The sequence below is a fragment of the Anolis sagrei genome, chromosome 1, assembly GCF_037176765.1.
Source record: "Anolis sagrei isolate rAnoSag1 chromosome 1, rAnoSag1.mat, whole genome shotgun sequence".
NCBI classification, from domain to species: Eukaryota; Metazoa; Chordata; class Lepidosauria; order Squamata; family Dactyloidae; genus Anolis; species Anolis sagrei.
In genome coordinates, this window is record NC_090021.1 from 178,615,693 (window position 1) to 178,630,467 (window position 14,775).

The window sequence follows — 14,775 nt, forward strand, 5'->3', positions numbered from 1 at the left end:
TTTTGTACTTTTGTTTTTTGTTTTGTTGCTCTCCTAACAGCTATATTCCCAAGCTCACTTGGACAGAAAGCAGGTTTGTAAAGAGGTATGAGGCTGATAGCTAATTTATCAATAGTATGCACAGATATTTACCTCTGTATTTGTCAAGCAGCTGCCAAATTTTAACCCCAATCTATTAGCCCAAGATGGATATTTGACTGAAAAAAATATTCAGGAAACAGTCATAAAATCATTTCACTTTCCTTATATCCACATTCTAGCCTACATAAAAAGGTATTTTTTCATATGGTTGTAAAAATTGTTTTTGTTTGTTTGTTTTTGCATACCAGCCTTATTCTGATCATGGAGTTCAGGCAGCATATCATCAAGTTTACGCTCAAAGTGCTATAGCCATGCCAACCCCTGTGTTGCAGCCAGAATCCGTTAAAGTAAGACCTATAAGATCATTTATTTGGAGGGGTATGTATTAGGTGATGGATAAAATTCAAATTGGATAGGAAAATAGTAGGAACAAGACATAAAGCTGTATTTCACTATATATCAAATTGATTGCCAATCCCTCTGTGCTCAGCCACTCTAGACAGTTGAGAGCAGATTTACTAAGGACAAAAACATCTGTCAGGAAAAAAGAAGACAAGCAAGCATTGTCTTTCCCCATTCACCAGTAGGATTCCTCTGCTGTAACCAACTCATTGCTTTAATTTGGTTTTTACTGCTGGATTGTAAGCCAACATATTGGGAAGGAGTGAATATGTGACATAAATAAGAAGAAAAAGGATATATTTGGCAGAAAGCAGAGGATATAAACAATCTAAGCTATTTCCTGCAGAGGGTGCTATAGTACTCATTGTCGCTAATAAAATTCATTCTGAGCCTTCAAAATTCATTCTGAGCCTTCAAGTAGGACCAAGACAGGTATTTTCTTGGTCCTAAATATTCTTAAGTCTCCAGATCCTTTCTAGTCTTGAAAGCAAACTTGAGTCAGTCTTGGTTAGTACTTGGATGGGAGAATACCAACAAATACCAGGTACGATTAGCTATATTTCAGAATAATTAACTGGCAGAATTACCTCTGCGGCCCTTTCAACACTGCCCCTATATCCCAGGATCTGATCCCAGATTATCTTCTTATCTCGGATTATCATAAAAACAAGGCAGTCCTCCCTTTTTACCTGCTTTTCCTACAAAAGGTGGCATTGCCATTGCATAGTAATCAAGATGCAATCATTCTGTCCACAGCCCTCCACACCACTGGAGATGGCTTTACACACTCTGGATGGATGCACATAACATACTTCCAGGATCAGAAAAATCTCCTAGTGTTGGTTTGTCATAGTAAAAGGGAGGCTGTCTCCCTTGTGTCATCAAAAAGATTGTACAGATGGATTTTCAGCGTCACTGATTTGGCATACCAACTTGCATGCAAGTCCCAACCTGCATGGCCGCCTTTCCACTTCTGTTTTGCTGTTGCCACCTCTTATGCTTGGCTGCAGAGGTCTACAGAACTGCCATCTGTTCTCAGTCCTGTATTTTCATATGATACTGCTGCCTGGATTGCAGAGTGCAAGCAGATGTGGGTTACGGTAGGGCAGTGCTCTCATCCATCATTAACTAACCTGTCCCTCTTTCACTGGTAAGCTCCCTGATATCACAGTTGTGTGAAGCACAGAGGCCATGAAGGAGGACATGTTATTCCTCCGTATTTGTAGTTCGAATAATCATCTATGCCTTCAGAGAAACCCACCCTCCTCCTCTCTTCTTTTGTAGGTTTGCCAGTTTCTGATAGGCAGCAGAATCAGCTTTTGGCACTACATGTATAGTGCTGCACAATGAAAACATGAGAAGATATTCATCTCTATTTCCAAATTGTTTTTAAAAATGAAATTCGGTCTTGTTCTGGTGGTAATGATGAATCCTGTCATTAGCGGAATGTAATCTTTGCTTAAATTCATATTACAACTGTGGTAGTGGATCTCTCCTAGATGCTACTCATTGTACTGTGTGATCTTAAAATGAAACCTTTTAAATGAAGGGGAGGGATTTCTTGTCTCAGAGATAAGAGCAGATAAGGATTTCATATGTGCTGGGGGTGTCTCTTCCTTTACAAACCAAGGTTTTTTGTTTCACATTTCTCATCTTTTTAAAATGATGTTAAAATACGTAGCAGATTATCTTGGAATATATTGTAATAAAACTTAATGTGAAATGTCCAATTTTTTTAAGGAAACAAGGATACATCCAGTGAGGAGGAATTTTTCTCATCCTTCATCAATGACTTTGAAGCCTCGCTATGCACGTAGTCCTCACTTTCATCCTAGAAAAGATTACAGATCAGATGACGCAATGCTTACTACTCCTTCATCCACAGACTCTGTTAAATAGAACCTTAGGTATTTACATTAGCAAGTAAAAGTGTGTAATATTGTAGCTTGTCACATTTGTCAAGTATTGGTAAGTCAAAATGAGCTTACTTTTTTAAGGAGATAAAATACCTTACTTGTAAACATTCAGTTAATAAACACAAATCGCAGTAAAATCATGTTTACCCTTATCGGTTGACATACTTACCTTGTGACACAGACTTGTAATTTGTAGACCATGCATGGACCGTTTATTAGTACAGTACATTTCTATTGCAAAATAAACATTTAATTCCTTTTTCTCTGAGAAATTGCAAAAATGGCTAAAAAGATACTAAGAACCGTTTTTGCTAGACTGAAAATTCATAGTGTTGGATTTTCATTTTTAATACTTCTATTTCAATATTCTTTTGAATTTGGTATACTTTCTGTTTTTCATATTTTAACTAGTATCAAATCAATCTGTTTTTATTTTGTCAGGGAGAATCTAGTGATGTTAAGGTTCTTTAAAAATGAAAAATAAGACCATTTCCTTATATCAACATTCTGATTTCTGTACCTGATGCTCTAAAATATACTAAAATTGCGAGGCATTATTTTAGGTGTGAAAAATGCAAGTATTGTATTAATACAATACTAAACTATTTCAAAAGCTACATTCAACTATTAGTCTTGGTGTGCAGGATCAAAATGAATCACTGCCTATATCATGTCCTGAAAAAGAACCCATTATTCATGTCACTATGAGGATAAAAATTAGCTATTGTTCCTTCCTTTTCTTTATAACCTTTTATTACATTGCCTCATCTTCAAATTATTCTGGCAGAATAAATGTATCTGCTGTTTTTAATTGGAGTGAAATCACAGTTATGTCACTTGCACTGTGAAATGTCATTATTTTAATTTCTGTGTATTAAAGTGAACTTCCGACTCTTTCGGGGGCTTACTTTTGTTTTTTATGTCAAATAAGGAGTTTTTAGTCATTATTACAACAGTAATACATACATCAGTAAGATCACATTTAAATAATGTATTTAAGATCTACTAATGTTGTCTTTTAACATTGTAGTAGCCATATACAATTTTTATTGCCTGTTTTGTCTAAAATCTATGTCATTGCCTGTGGCAGTAGCAAAGGAGAGTAATTCCTAATAACATTTTATTTATTTTTCTAGTAATGTTCACGCTTAATTTTTCATAGGGTATGTACTAGCATTGAGCAGGGGAAAAACCTATGCAAAAGTAATTTATTCATTTTGTAAAAATGTTTATGATAGCCCAGTAGTTGATTTAAATGGTCTTTATGTCAAATGTAAATAACTTGCATTCTTGGGAGAGAGATCTGTTCAACGTTCTGTTCTTATAGTTGCACAAGTTTTAAAATATATTTGCAAAATTGCATTGACATTTTTTGAAACTGCCTTATATCTGTGAAATGACTTGCTCAGTTATACATGCTGTTATACGCAATAGAGAAAAAGCCAGGAAAATGCTATGTGTTCTGTTACTGTGGCCTTATTTTGCAGCATATCATGCAACTATTATACATAACCTATTTAATCCATACCTCTTACTTTACGTTTAAGTAATTATATTTAAAACAGCAATATAAATACAAAACATCTTTTGTAGCACTCTGCATTGGGGCATATTGTAGCTTATATAGATCCAGGGAAAGAATCTTTTTTAGCACTCTGTATTGGACCATATTGTTGCTTATATAGACCTAGGGAAAAACCAAAATAAGTGTCTAATTAATATAATTAATTCTTGCAGCTGTGTCTAGAAGAAAGTCAGAAAAATTGCCTTCCACACCCTAATTCTGCAGTATTAACTATGGGACAGTAAAAGAATGTTTTTTCTTTTAAATTTGTGATAAATTCTGGGATGTTTTGTGGCCTTGTCAGTGACCTAAAGCTAATAAAATCCCCTTTGGTCTTGCTTCCATGGAAAAACGTAATGGTTACCAAGACCAGTGTACTTTCTGATGTTGTAATTTCAGATTTAACCATCTTGTGAATATGGAAAGCAAGAATTGACAGTGGCATTAAGATTGGTTATATAAAAATATTTATTCAAACCCTGCTCTTAAATTTCAGTTTTGGGTAGGTAACAGAATCATATTGGCCATCGATTTAGAGGGGAAGAAATTATTTTTGTCATGGTTATCATAACAAACATATTTAAGAAATTGGTAGGAAATGTCATAATGTTTAAACAGGACTTTGCTATTACTGGGAAAACTGCCTGTTTGAAATTTTAAGAAAGCACGAACATCAAATGTTGTTCAGTTTTGCAAAGCCAAAAAGGTCAGTTTAATTGTATCATAATTGTTTGACCTTTTACTTTGATATTTAGTTATGCTTTAATGTAAAGGCCATTTAACAAAGAATTAGAGTGCATTCTGGTTTTATACACAAAGGTAGCAGAACACATGGCTTTATGCATATGTTTTATATCTCTATTACAGTATTGGTATATAATATAAATTCATTGTAATGTATATTAAGATAAGACAGTTGGATTCTCATATTGTGGCAGATTTTTTAAAAAACCAAAACCAAAACCTAGAATGTGACAAGGAATTTATTTTAACAATGTATGCTTAAATATCTACTAAGAAGCTGGTATATTTTATATTTGCAATTTCTGTATTATTGCAAAGCTCTAATTTTAGGCAGACAGTATAAAACAATAGATGAGTATTATCTGTTTTTTAGTTTCGTTAGTAGACAATGTTCCTCAAATCTTTTTATATGAAAACACTGTTCTGAAAATACATTAAACTAGCAATTAAAAACAGGATGCATGGCAGTGAATTTTGTAACAGATATGTACAATACTCTCCATTATTTTGTTCACAAAATTTCACACTCATAAACAATATTTATTATTATTATTATTAATAATAATAATAATAATAATAATAATAATAATTTTGCAATTGCCTACTATAGTATTCTAACAAAAGTGGCAGGATGCTTGCTTCACTCCATATGCATTTGTGGTAAATTCCTCCGCAAATCCATGCTAATGTACAGACAGACGTTGAATGTCCAGAAAACTTTTTCTTCACTATTTAATAATGTTTCAGAGTTTTGAAAACCTTTGTCAGTTCTTTTTGTTTGAACTATGGATACTCTCATATCACCATGTAGATTCCATTCAGCACAGTACAGCCCTGCTTTGTCCACAAAACACAAGCAAGAATAATTGCTGGAGAGAAATATGGAAGGGGCAACTCTCTGCCTATTCCTGGCCTCTTACCCATAGTGAGGATCTTCTGTGCAGGGACAGTATACCTGTGTTGGATTAGATTGTGTCATTGATATATAGTAACAAAACAAGTGTCTACATTCTATATCTTTTTTTAAAAAAGTGATTTTATAAGAAAGTTTCATCTAACTAAAGTATTTTTATGTACTGATTATTATTATTTTTAGGTGGAACAGGGAAGCACATCATTTATATAAGTAAACTACTAGAATTTGCAAAGACTTTAGGATTCAAGGAGTAGAATTTAGAACTGAACAGCAGCAAATAATGTAATTCAACAGCATTTATCATTATTTTTTAATATTTCACAAAAACTATTAAAGTAATATTGTTAGTACTACTTAGCATATGCAAACAGTTAAGTGTCCATATGCTGAGCTATAAAGAAATGCTCAGAAGGGGTGGAGCATGATCCTATATTACCTCTAGAAGGGAACCAATAAAAGTTGATGATAGTCTCCCTTTCTCCAGTCATTTTACTTTTTTTTTTAAAATGGCCTTCTCCATTTGCATTTCATGGACAGGAAAATGGGTTTCAACATGAAATACATTCATGAAAAGACAGAGCTCTTGAAGGCCTCTTTTTAGTTTAGGACCTGTAGTTGTGGATGCTTCAACCAATGGACACTCATCCAGTATCCATAATTTGCCCTGAAGATTTTTAAAAATTTGGGCTCCACACTCATCTATGGATGTTCTGAGGAGTTAAGAATGGGTTAGAACATTTTTTTAATCCCTCCCAGAATTGTGGCACTAGATACAACCTACGAAAGAAGATATAATAGGTAGATAGAAGATAGGAAGGAACTGGGGTGTATGAAGTGAGAAAATGCAAAAGAGATCTATATGGTAATGTGTTCTGTATATTGCACTGATGTCTTCTGGGAAGTGCATAGTGTGTCCCATGGGTGGTATAGTGGAGGAAGGGAACAGATGTTTGAATGGTGATTCTGAAAGAGCATGGAGAGAGTTTTAGTGTTTAAAAGTTTAAAAGAAATCATTTTGTTTCATAGGACTCAAGTCGTACTTTTGCCTTATGCTCATGTCAGTGTTACTTGTCTTTTGTTTTGTCAGTTTTACTTCTGTGAAGTGTATGTGTGTTTTTATTGCTCCTGTCACATGCAAACTTTGTGAAATTCTGAAGTGTTGGTACTAATTGGTCAAGATAGGCTGAGAAAGGTGGTATACAAGTATAGTAAATAAATAAATGGATAATTTTTAAAACATAAGGTTTTTTGGAGTGAGATGAGTCTTCCAAATATTGGGCTCTGATCAGTTTTAGTAAATCTCAGAGATAACAGGGTTTTCCATGTAATAACATCTGGAAGGCACAGGTTTCTCATTGGTATTTTACTGAGTCATAATCATTAAACATTCATGTTAAAGACATGAGTTCTTCTGGCAAGCTAATGGCTCTGGACAACTCCACACATTGGTCAAGTTCAAGCATTCAGTGACTCTAGAGGTAGTGGATGAGGTGACAGATTTATTCTAGTCCCAATTGCAGCATCTCATTCTGAAGTGCTTAGGGTATTCTGTGGAATAGCATAGAAGGCAACATGAGCCTGGAAGGAAATTTTGAGAAAATTGTTGTCAATCCCTTCCTTCAGTAGAAAGCCTCCACTACATCCCTGACCCCCTCTGCGTATGGAAGGAATTCCTATATTAGAGGTAAGTTTGAATTCGGTCCCCCATGGCTTAAGGAAACAGCAGTGTTCTGCCATCATTTCATGCAACAACCCTTGTCTAAATTTTTTCAAGATCCTGCAAATCCTTTTTTTTTACACATGCTGTTTACTTGTTAGTTTGTGGCTTTTCCATTCTTTATGATCTCTGACTCACAAAAATTGGTCTGTGTCTGCACAGCACACCATCCTGAACCTTTTAAAGCCATTATATAAATGCTTTTTGACAAAAGCCCTGCCTCTTTCTGGGATCCAGTCCATCACACTTCCTACCTATATCCTCAGTTCCTTTTTGTCAATCACTGCAGCATCTGAGGGATCCTCTAAAGTTTTTCATTTTGTCTATCTGGTAATTTAACGTTGTCTGTTCACTTTGGCATTTCGGTCTTCATTTTTTCTCTTTGGCAGTTGCGTAGTTTCTCAGTTTGATTCAGACTGTTTAACCGCCTCATGTTGACTGAATTTGGTGTTTTGGATGATATTGCCTCAAGTTCCTTTAAGAAGCATACTGAGTGTGCCAGTAAGATTTCGGGAAAAGGTGGCCATTCCAAATGCCTCTTCTATCTGGGTGTTTATATATAAATACTGTAAGGCCTTTATTCAAGAAGCAAAATGTAATTGAGAAGTGATGTTGAATGCTTTTCCATGTGACCATGCCTTTGCTGGAGCCCCGGTGGCGCAGTGGGTTAAACCCCTGTGCCAGCAGGACTGAAGACCGACAGGTTGCAGGTTCGAATCCGGGGAGAGGCGGATGAGCTCCCTCTATCAGCTCCAGCTCCTCATGCGGGGACATGAGAGAAGCTTCCCACAAGGATGATATATAAAAAACATCAAAATCATCTGGGCATCCCCTGGGCAACGTCCTTGCAGACGGCCAATTCTCTCACACCAGAAGCGACTTCTGACACGACAAAAAAATGCCTTTGCTGCATCCATTCAAATACTGTAGTCAGCTTCTCATCTCCTTGTTCCACCTTGCTCCTCTCAGTACTGAATCCATCTACTTCATCACTCCAACTGGCCTTTAAAAAAAAATCCCCATGAAACTGATTTCTATGCCCATTAAGAAACAGTGGACAGACACCAGAGCAGCTTCAGAATTAGCTGTGAACTCTGGATTCCTTTCAATACTGAGAACTTTTCATCAGTACCATCATATCATTCCATATGCAAGAAGCATAAGGAAAAAAGAAGCAAGCTAATTCACCCCCTTCCTGTGCTTTACCCTCTGATCTGCCTGTACATGCCAAAGCATTAGAATCTGCAATTATAAACAGCCCAAGGTCAAGAAGCCATCATCAGATCAAAGTCCAGGTAGAGAAATCAGTGAGAAATCCAAGGGTCATAAATCCAAAATCTTCAACAGCAGTCCCATTCTCAAGACTTGTAGCCTTGCAACTGGGAGTCTGTGAAATGCTTAATTCATCTTCACTCACAAGGACTTGAAGGTAACTCTTCTAGCTCCCCTTCTCACTGACCTGGAGGAGGATTTGGCTGTTTGTCACCCTAAATTGCTGAAGGAAGACTTGGCTGCTGTAAGTCTTCATCTTCCGAGGAAAATGCACTCTCCAGTGGGGCATGACACTTTGTGACAGTGGAAGAAGCACCTGTAGTTTCAGTTTTTCCACAGATTTCAGTTGGCTGTCCTTAGCTGTTGTGCAAGTTGCAAGAATGTCATTCATGGCATGTGTCAGATGCAGGAGTTGTTTTAGTTGGGAATATAAGCATTCTCCAGATGTAGTTCGGGTTCCTTTTGATTTCCATTGGCAGCCCAGCCACTTGCAGAACAACACTCTTTTCAGCCTCCTGCCTCATCTCATTGTACTGCCTCACTTGATTCTACCAGTGTGCTCCATCCACTAACTCAGTTTTGCAAACCAGCCCAATCAGGCATGTATTCTGATCTTCATCTCTTAATTCCTAGAGGTCTCCATCTTGAATACTCAGAAACCAATGGTCTTAGTACTCTCCTTGGTAATTTTGGGTTTACTCCGCAGGTTATGATAATTGCTGTCTCCAGTGCCACCACAGTTATCAATATTCAATAATCAATATTTGTGACAACTATAGAAGACAAGAGGGATCCAGTGGAACTAATGTGCTTTGCTATATGGAATATTACCCATATGTGGGTGGACATTTCTATGGCTGCTCACCACGTCAAACACCACCAGAACTCTTGATATTGCAATCACAGTTCCAAGGTCAACGGTAATACACTGCCTACAGCTCCAGCCCAAATGCCAGTTCCCTCAAATTAATGAAACAGAATGTACCCCCTCCAGCTCAGTCTTCAAGGCAAGTCTCCTCCAGCCCATCAGTATCATCAGTGCTTCCTACTGTTTTAGTGGAGCTTCAAAGTTTTGTTCCAAACCCTGCCACACGACAGCAAGAATGGCCTTCCATATCAGAGGACAAGTTTTACCTTTCCAAGGACTCTTGTATCAGTGTGGGCCAAGTCTTCAGAACACCCCGTGACTGATACTGATCTGCCTTCCACAACAAATAATATAACTTCCTTTGCTGACTGGATGCTGAGAATAGTGGACATCTTGAGTCTGCAGGAAAAACAGGCAAATGTGGAGGTGAAACACCATAATTTTAAGAACATCCAGGGACTGGCGCCATCCTGTTTTCCCTATGCCTTCTGGTCATGCGCATTCCACAAGGGTCTATCTACCTCGAAGAAACTGAAGGAAATTTATTAAGTCATGGATTTGGAAATCAACTCATTTGGTAACATTCAAAGCTCAACACAGGCTTCAACACTTCTACCATGCCTAGGTCTCCATTACATCAAACAAATGGGTCCTCGTCATCAGAAGGGGTTTTGCTATAGTGTATTAGAAGACTCCTAAAGTTTAGATGGTAAGCACGATGATATTACACACAAAGGATGGGCTAGGTTACTACTCTAAAGTACTGTGACTTTTATCTTTAGTTGTTCTTTCCAGATTGAGCATTGGACAAAAAGTATTTCCAAGTTTTAGGAGCAGCACAGGATACTGAATTTCAAAAGATGATGAAGAGGTCGTGCTGAGTGTAGAGTTTGCTGAGTGGAATTTTGAATTCTGCCATGCATAAGTAAAACACAACTTCCATCCAGAAAAATGAAATTGAATTTGTTTTGTGGCTTTACAAGTCATTCCCCTTCAACTTCAGCTTTCCTGCTATGAAATGACAGTACAGAGATTTTACTATTGCTATCTATTAATGCTGAGCACTTGTAGAAAGCAAAATATTAGGATTACTCTGGTCATACTAAATTGGTAGTTATAATGTGGAAAAAATGGTCGTTGCAAAATATTTCAAAGCTCACTTTTTATGTTTGAAATATTAATTGTCTCATTTATATTATAATTATCCACATCACTATACCTTTGTGAAATATACTCAGAATAATTTCCATCTTCTCCCTTTACCAAATGGAAATAAGATTTATAAGTGCTTTGGTACATTCCGAGAACTGTTCACATGTCAAATTCTGTCTTGTTTTTCCATGGCTAGGAGCCAAAGAACTGCATAATTAATTCCACATGCCTAAGAAAACTTTGGTCTTGTGCTTTTCTCGCAGCAATGCCATATGCCACTAACAGTAAAAATTGAAGAAACTTTCAAATGCAGATTTGCATATGGCATGGAGACCTGCTCTTAACAGAAAATAGCCAAGCTCATACTGGATGTGCCTAAAAAAGTCCCTTGCATCCCAACCTACATTGTTGCTCAACAGAAACAATTGAAATAGCTTGACTTTATTTATATGCTATTACACTTTTCCTAAGTGGTGAAATTGCTATATTTTAATCAGTCATTTAGTTAATTCCAACCTTCAGGAGAAATCTAATAGTTTCTATGGTGTTGTGGAATTTTGCAAAATAATGCAAATGCAGAAAAGGAAAAACAATTCGGAAAGAAAATTCTCATAAGATAGAGTTCTTACTCATTGTCTGAGGATGATGGCCTTCCAAGTGTGAATTCTCATTAGATAGAGTACCATGCAGAGCATACATATAAATATGTGATACTGGCTAATATCTAGAAAGACGATTTTCAAATTTCCATCTGTAGATATGCATTCATGAGTAAGATTAACTGACCATTGTATAGTGAATATCTTTTCAACAATGCAGTATAACTCGTTTCATTTAGCTATGCAGACCTTTAATCATATTGCAAATAGACTTGATTATAGGTTTCTGTAATTATTAATTCTAATAATATTTCATATTCAGTAATATAAACTTTTAAATTGCCAGTTTACAGTTAAGGATTTTTTTTTTTACAAAATAGAATGGAAAAGCTAAACATCAACCTTTACCTTACACCCTAAAAATACTAACTTCAAGACTTTGATCTAACTCTCTGTCCCATATAAATCCATTCTCATGTATCTCAAGTGTAAAAGTAATTTTTGGAAACTGCCGCCTAGTTCCTTTTTTGTTCTACCCATGACTAGAATAACTTGGCAATTCGTAGTGACTAAAATTAAAAATCAAATGATAGTGTCATGTTATGATAAACATCCTTGGTGACTGAATATCACTCGGACAAGAATGACATCTTTGTAGTCATGATCTGTTTTACCTTGTGCGTCAGAAATGGCTGTAGGAGCAATCCCAGCAGGTCAACTTAGTATCCAGGCTGATGTGGAAGGAGATCCCACCAGCCTTTTCATGGCCACCTCGCATTACATTTGACAGCAAATCCTTATTTTGTAATGCACACCTTCAAAATAGAGGTGTGCATTACATTCAACAATGCTTTATACTCGAGTAAATGCTGGTAGTATATAGGTCTGACTTAAGATATTTCTATACATATAAAACAATCAAATATGAAACAATAGTTATTTTCAAGTAACAATACAATAAGCTAATATTGAAAAAACAACTTCTAAGTGCAACATTACATTTGCCAGAAGTGTTGCTTCAAATTTCTGCAAGGTTTTGAAAATCAAAACTTGCATGACTGAATGGACAGCCACAAAATGAAACTTAATTCAAATATTGTGTGATGCTAAATTAAAGAAGTCACCAAAATGTACAAATATGAATTTTACGGACTGCTGAAAAAGCCCTCTCTGGATCCTCTGAAACTTAATAATTACAGACCAGTGTCTAATCTCCCTTTTTTGGACAAGGTGATAGAAAAGGTACTTGCCCTCCAACTCCAGGTGGTCTTGGATGACATTCACTTCCTTGATTCATTTCAAACAGGCTTCAGAGCAGGATATGGAGTTGTAACTGCTATGTCACTTTAGTGGATGATCTCTGTTTCAACACTGATAGGGGGAGTGTGTTCCTGTTGGTGCTTCTAGACATCTCAGCGGCCTTTGATACCATTGACCATGGTTTCCTTCTGGAACGCCTGAAGGGGCTGGGAATTGGAGGCACTGTGCTGCAGTGGTTCTGGTCGTCCCTTTCAGGCGGGTTCCAGATGGTGGCACTTGGGGATAGCTGCTCCTCAAAAAATAAGCTGTTGTGTGATGTCCCACAAGGTGTCATTCTATTCCAATGCTCAATATTTATATGAGAGAGATCATCCGTAGGCATGGGGCAGGGTGTTATCAATATACCGATAACACCCAAATACATTTCTCCATGCCATCCAAAACAGCTCTAGCTTAGGATAGCATGTCTGAATGAATGTCTGGAGAAGGTAATGGGCTAGATGAGAAAAAACAAATTGAAACAGAATCCAGGCAAAACAGGTGTTTGCCATCAATGGTCCTAATCTGGGGATGAAGGTGTGTCAACCAGTTCTGGATGTGGTTACACTCTCTCTGAAAGACTGTTAGCAGCTTGGGAATGCTCCTGGATCCGCCCCTTCAAATGTCAGCCCAGGTAGATGTGACAGTCAGGAGTGCTTACTATCAGCTTCGTCTGATATGCCAGCTGCACTCCTTTCTAGATTTGGAGGACCTGAAGATGGTTGGTCATGCACATGCTTCAAGGCTGGAGTTCTGCAGTGCGCTTTACATTAAGCTATCTTTGTACCAAGTTCGGAAACTCCTGTTGGTTCAAAATACGGCAGCCAAACTAGTTATAGGAATTATCAGGAGTGAGCATATTATACCTATCCTAAAATCACTCCACTGGCTGCCAATTAGTTTCTGGGCAAAGTACAAGCTGTTGGTTTAGACTTTTAAAGCCCTATGTGGTTTCAGTCTAGGTTACCTACAGGATCACCTTCTCTCATACAATCTGCCCTGCACACTGATGTCCTCTGCAGGGCCTCTGCTCCAGCCTCCCAGAACCCAACTGGTGACCACCACTCAGAAGACCTTTTCATCGGCTGCCCCAAGACTGTGGAATGACCTTCCAGAAGAGCTCCAACAGTTAAATGAGCTGTCAGAATTTTAAAACCATCTCAAGATCTATCTCTTCTGGCAGGCTTGCCTAGACCGTTTTTAAGCATGAATTTTATTGTGTCCTTTATTTAATCTCTGTTTTGTGTATTTTAATACATATTTTATATAAATACATTTTAATAATCTCTTTTACATAAATACATATTAATATGTGTATTTGTGGTATTTTTACAATGTTTATGTGTTTTAATTATTCTGTAACCCACCTTGAGCCACAAAGAGGCGGTTAAGAACGAAAATTATTATTTGAAACACAACAAGATGAGTCCACAGAAGACACTCTGCTGGCTGTTGAATTGGATCACACGTCGGACACTTCCCAAGTGTCTAGGACTGTGTGATGTATCGGCGAATAATGTGTGGCCTGCAGCTGGCAGATGGTAATTTTGTCAGTGCCGATTGTGTTTAAGTGCTGGCCAAGGTCTTTAGGCACTGCACCCAGTGTGCCGATCACCACTGGGACCACCTTTACTATCGTGTGCCAGAGTTTTGCAGTTCGATCTTTAAATCCTCGTATCGTGTCAGTTTTTCCAGTTGTTTCTCTGCAATCCTGCTGTCACCTGGGATTGCGACATCGACGATCCATACTTTGTTTTTTAACACATTTGTGAGGTCAGGAGTGTTGTGCTGCTGAACTCTGTCTGTCTGAATAATAATAATAATAATAATTATTATTATTATTATTATTATTTATGTGAAACACAAGATGAGTCCACAGCAGACAAGATCACTCTGCTGGCTGTTGTATTGGATTGCACATCGGACACTTCCCAAGTGTTTAGGACTGTGTGATATATTGTATTATTATCATTATTATTATTTGTATTTTCTGTATATACAAGAGTATATTCTCTCTGGCAGCTCACTAGGAATTTGAAAGACTGATGCATGCTGAAAACTAAACAACAAGCATTGATAACATTGTGGTTTAGCTTAACTTAATTGCATCTCATGATGAATGAAAACAAAAAAAGTAAATAGTTGGAAATCCTTGGCATCAGTCATTGTTTAATGGAGGTCTCTCAGCTGGCTTAAAGATTTGCTTTACGTATTATTTAAAGAACGTGAAAAAGCAGGGGAAAAG

At 37.1% G+C, this 14,775-nt stretch overlaps 1 protein-coding gene across 1 annotated transcript in view; it reads left to right on the forward strand.

The window, feature by feature from the left end:
* Positions 1-4,887, forward strand: part of BOLL (boule homolog, RNA binding protein) — a 33,312-nt gene extending 28,425 nt beyond the window's left edge. Inside the window, exons 10-11 of the mRNA XM_060754993.2 lie at positions 330-428; positions 2,224-4,887. Coding sequence (XP_060610976.2) covers positions 330-428; positions 2,224-2,382 — 258 coding nt within the window. The 3' untranslated portion in view covers positions 2,383-4,887. The remainder of the gene's footprint in view (positions 1-329; positions 429-2,223) is intronic.
* The last annotated feature ends 9,888 nt before the right edge of the window (positions 4,888-14,775 follow it).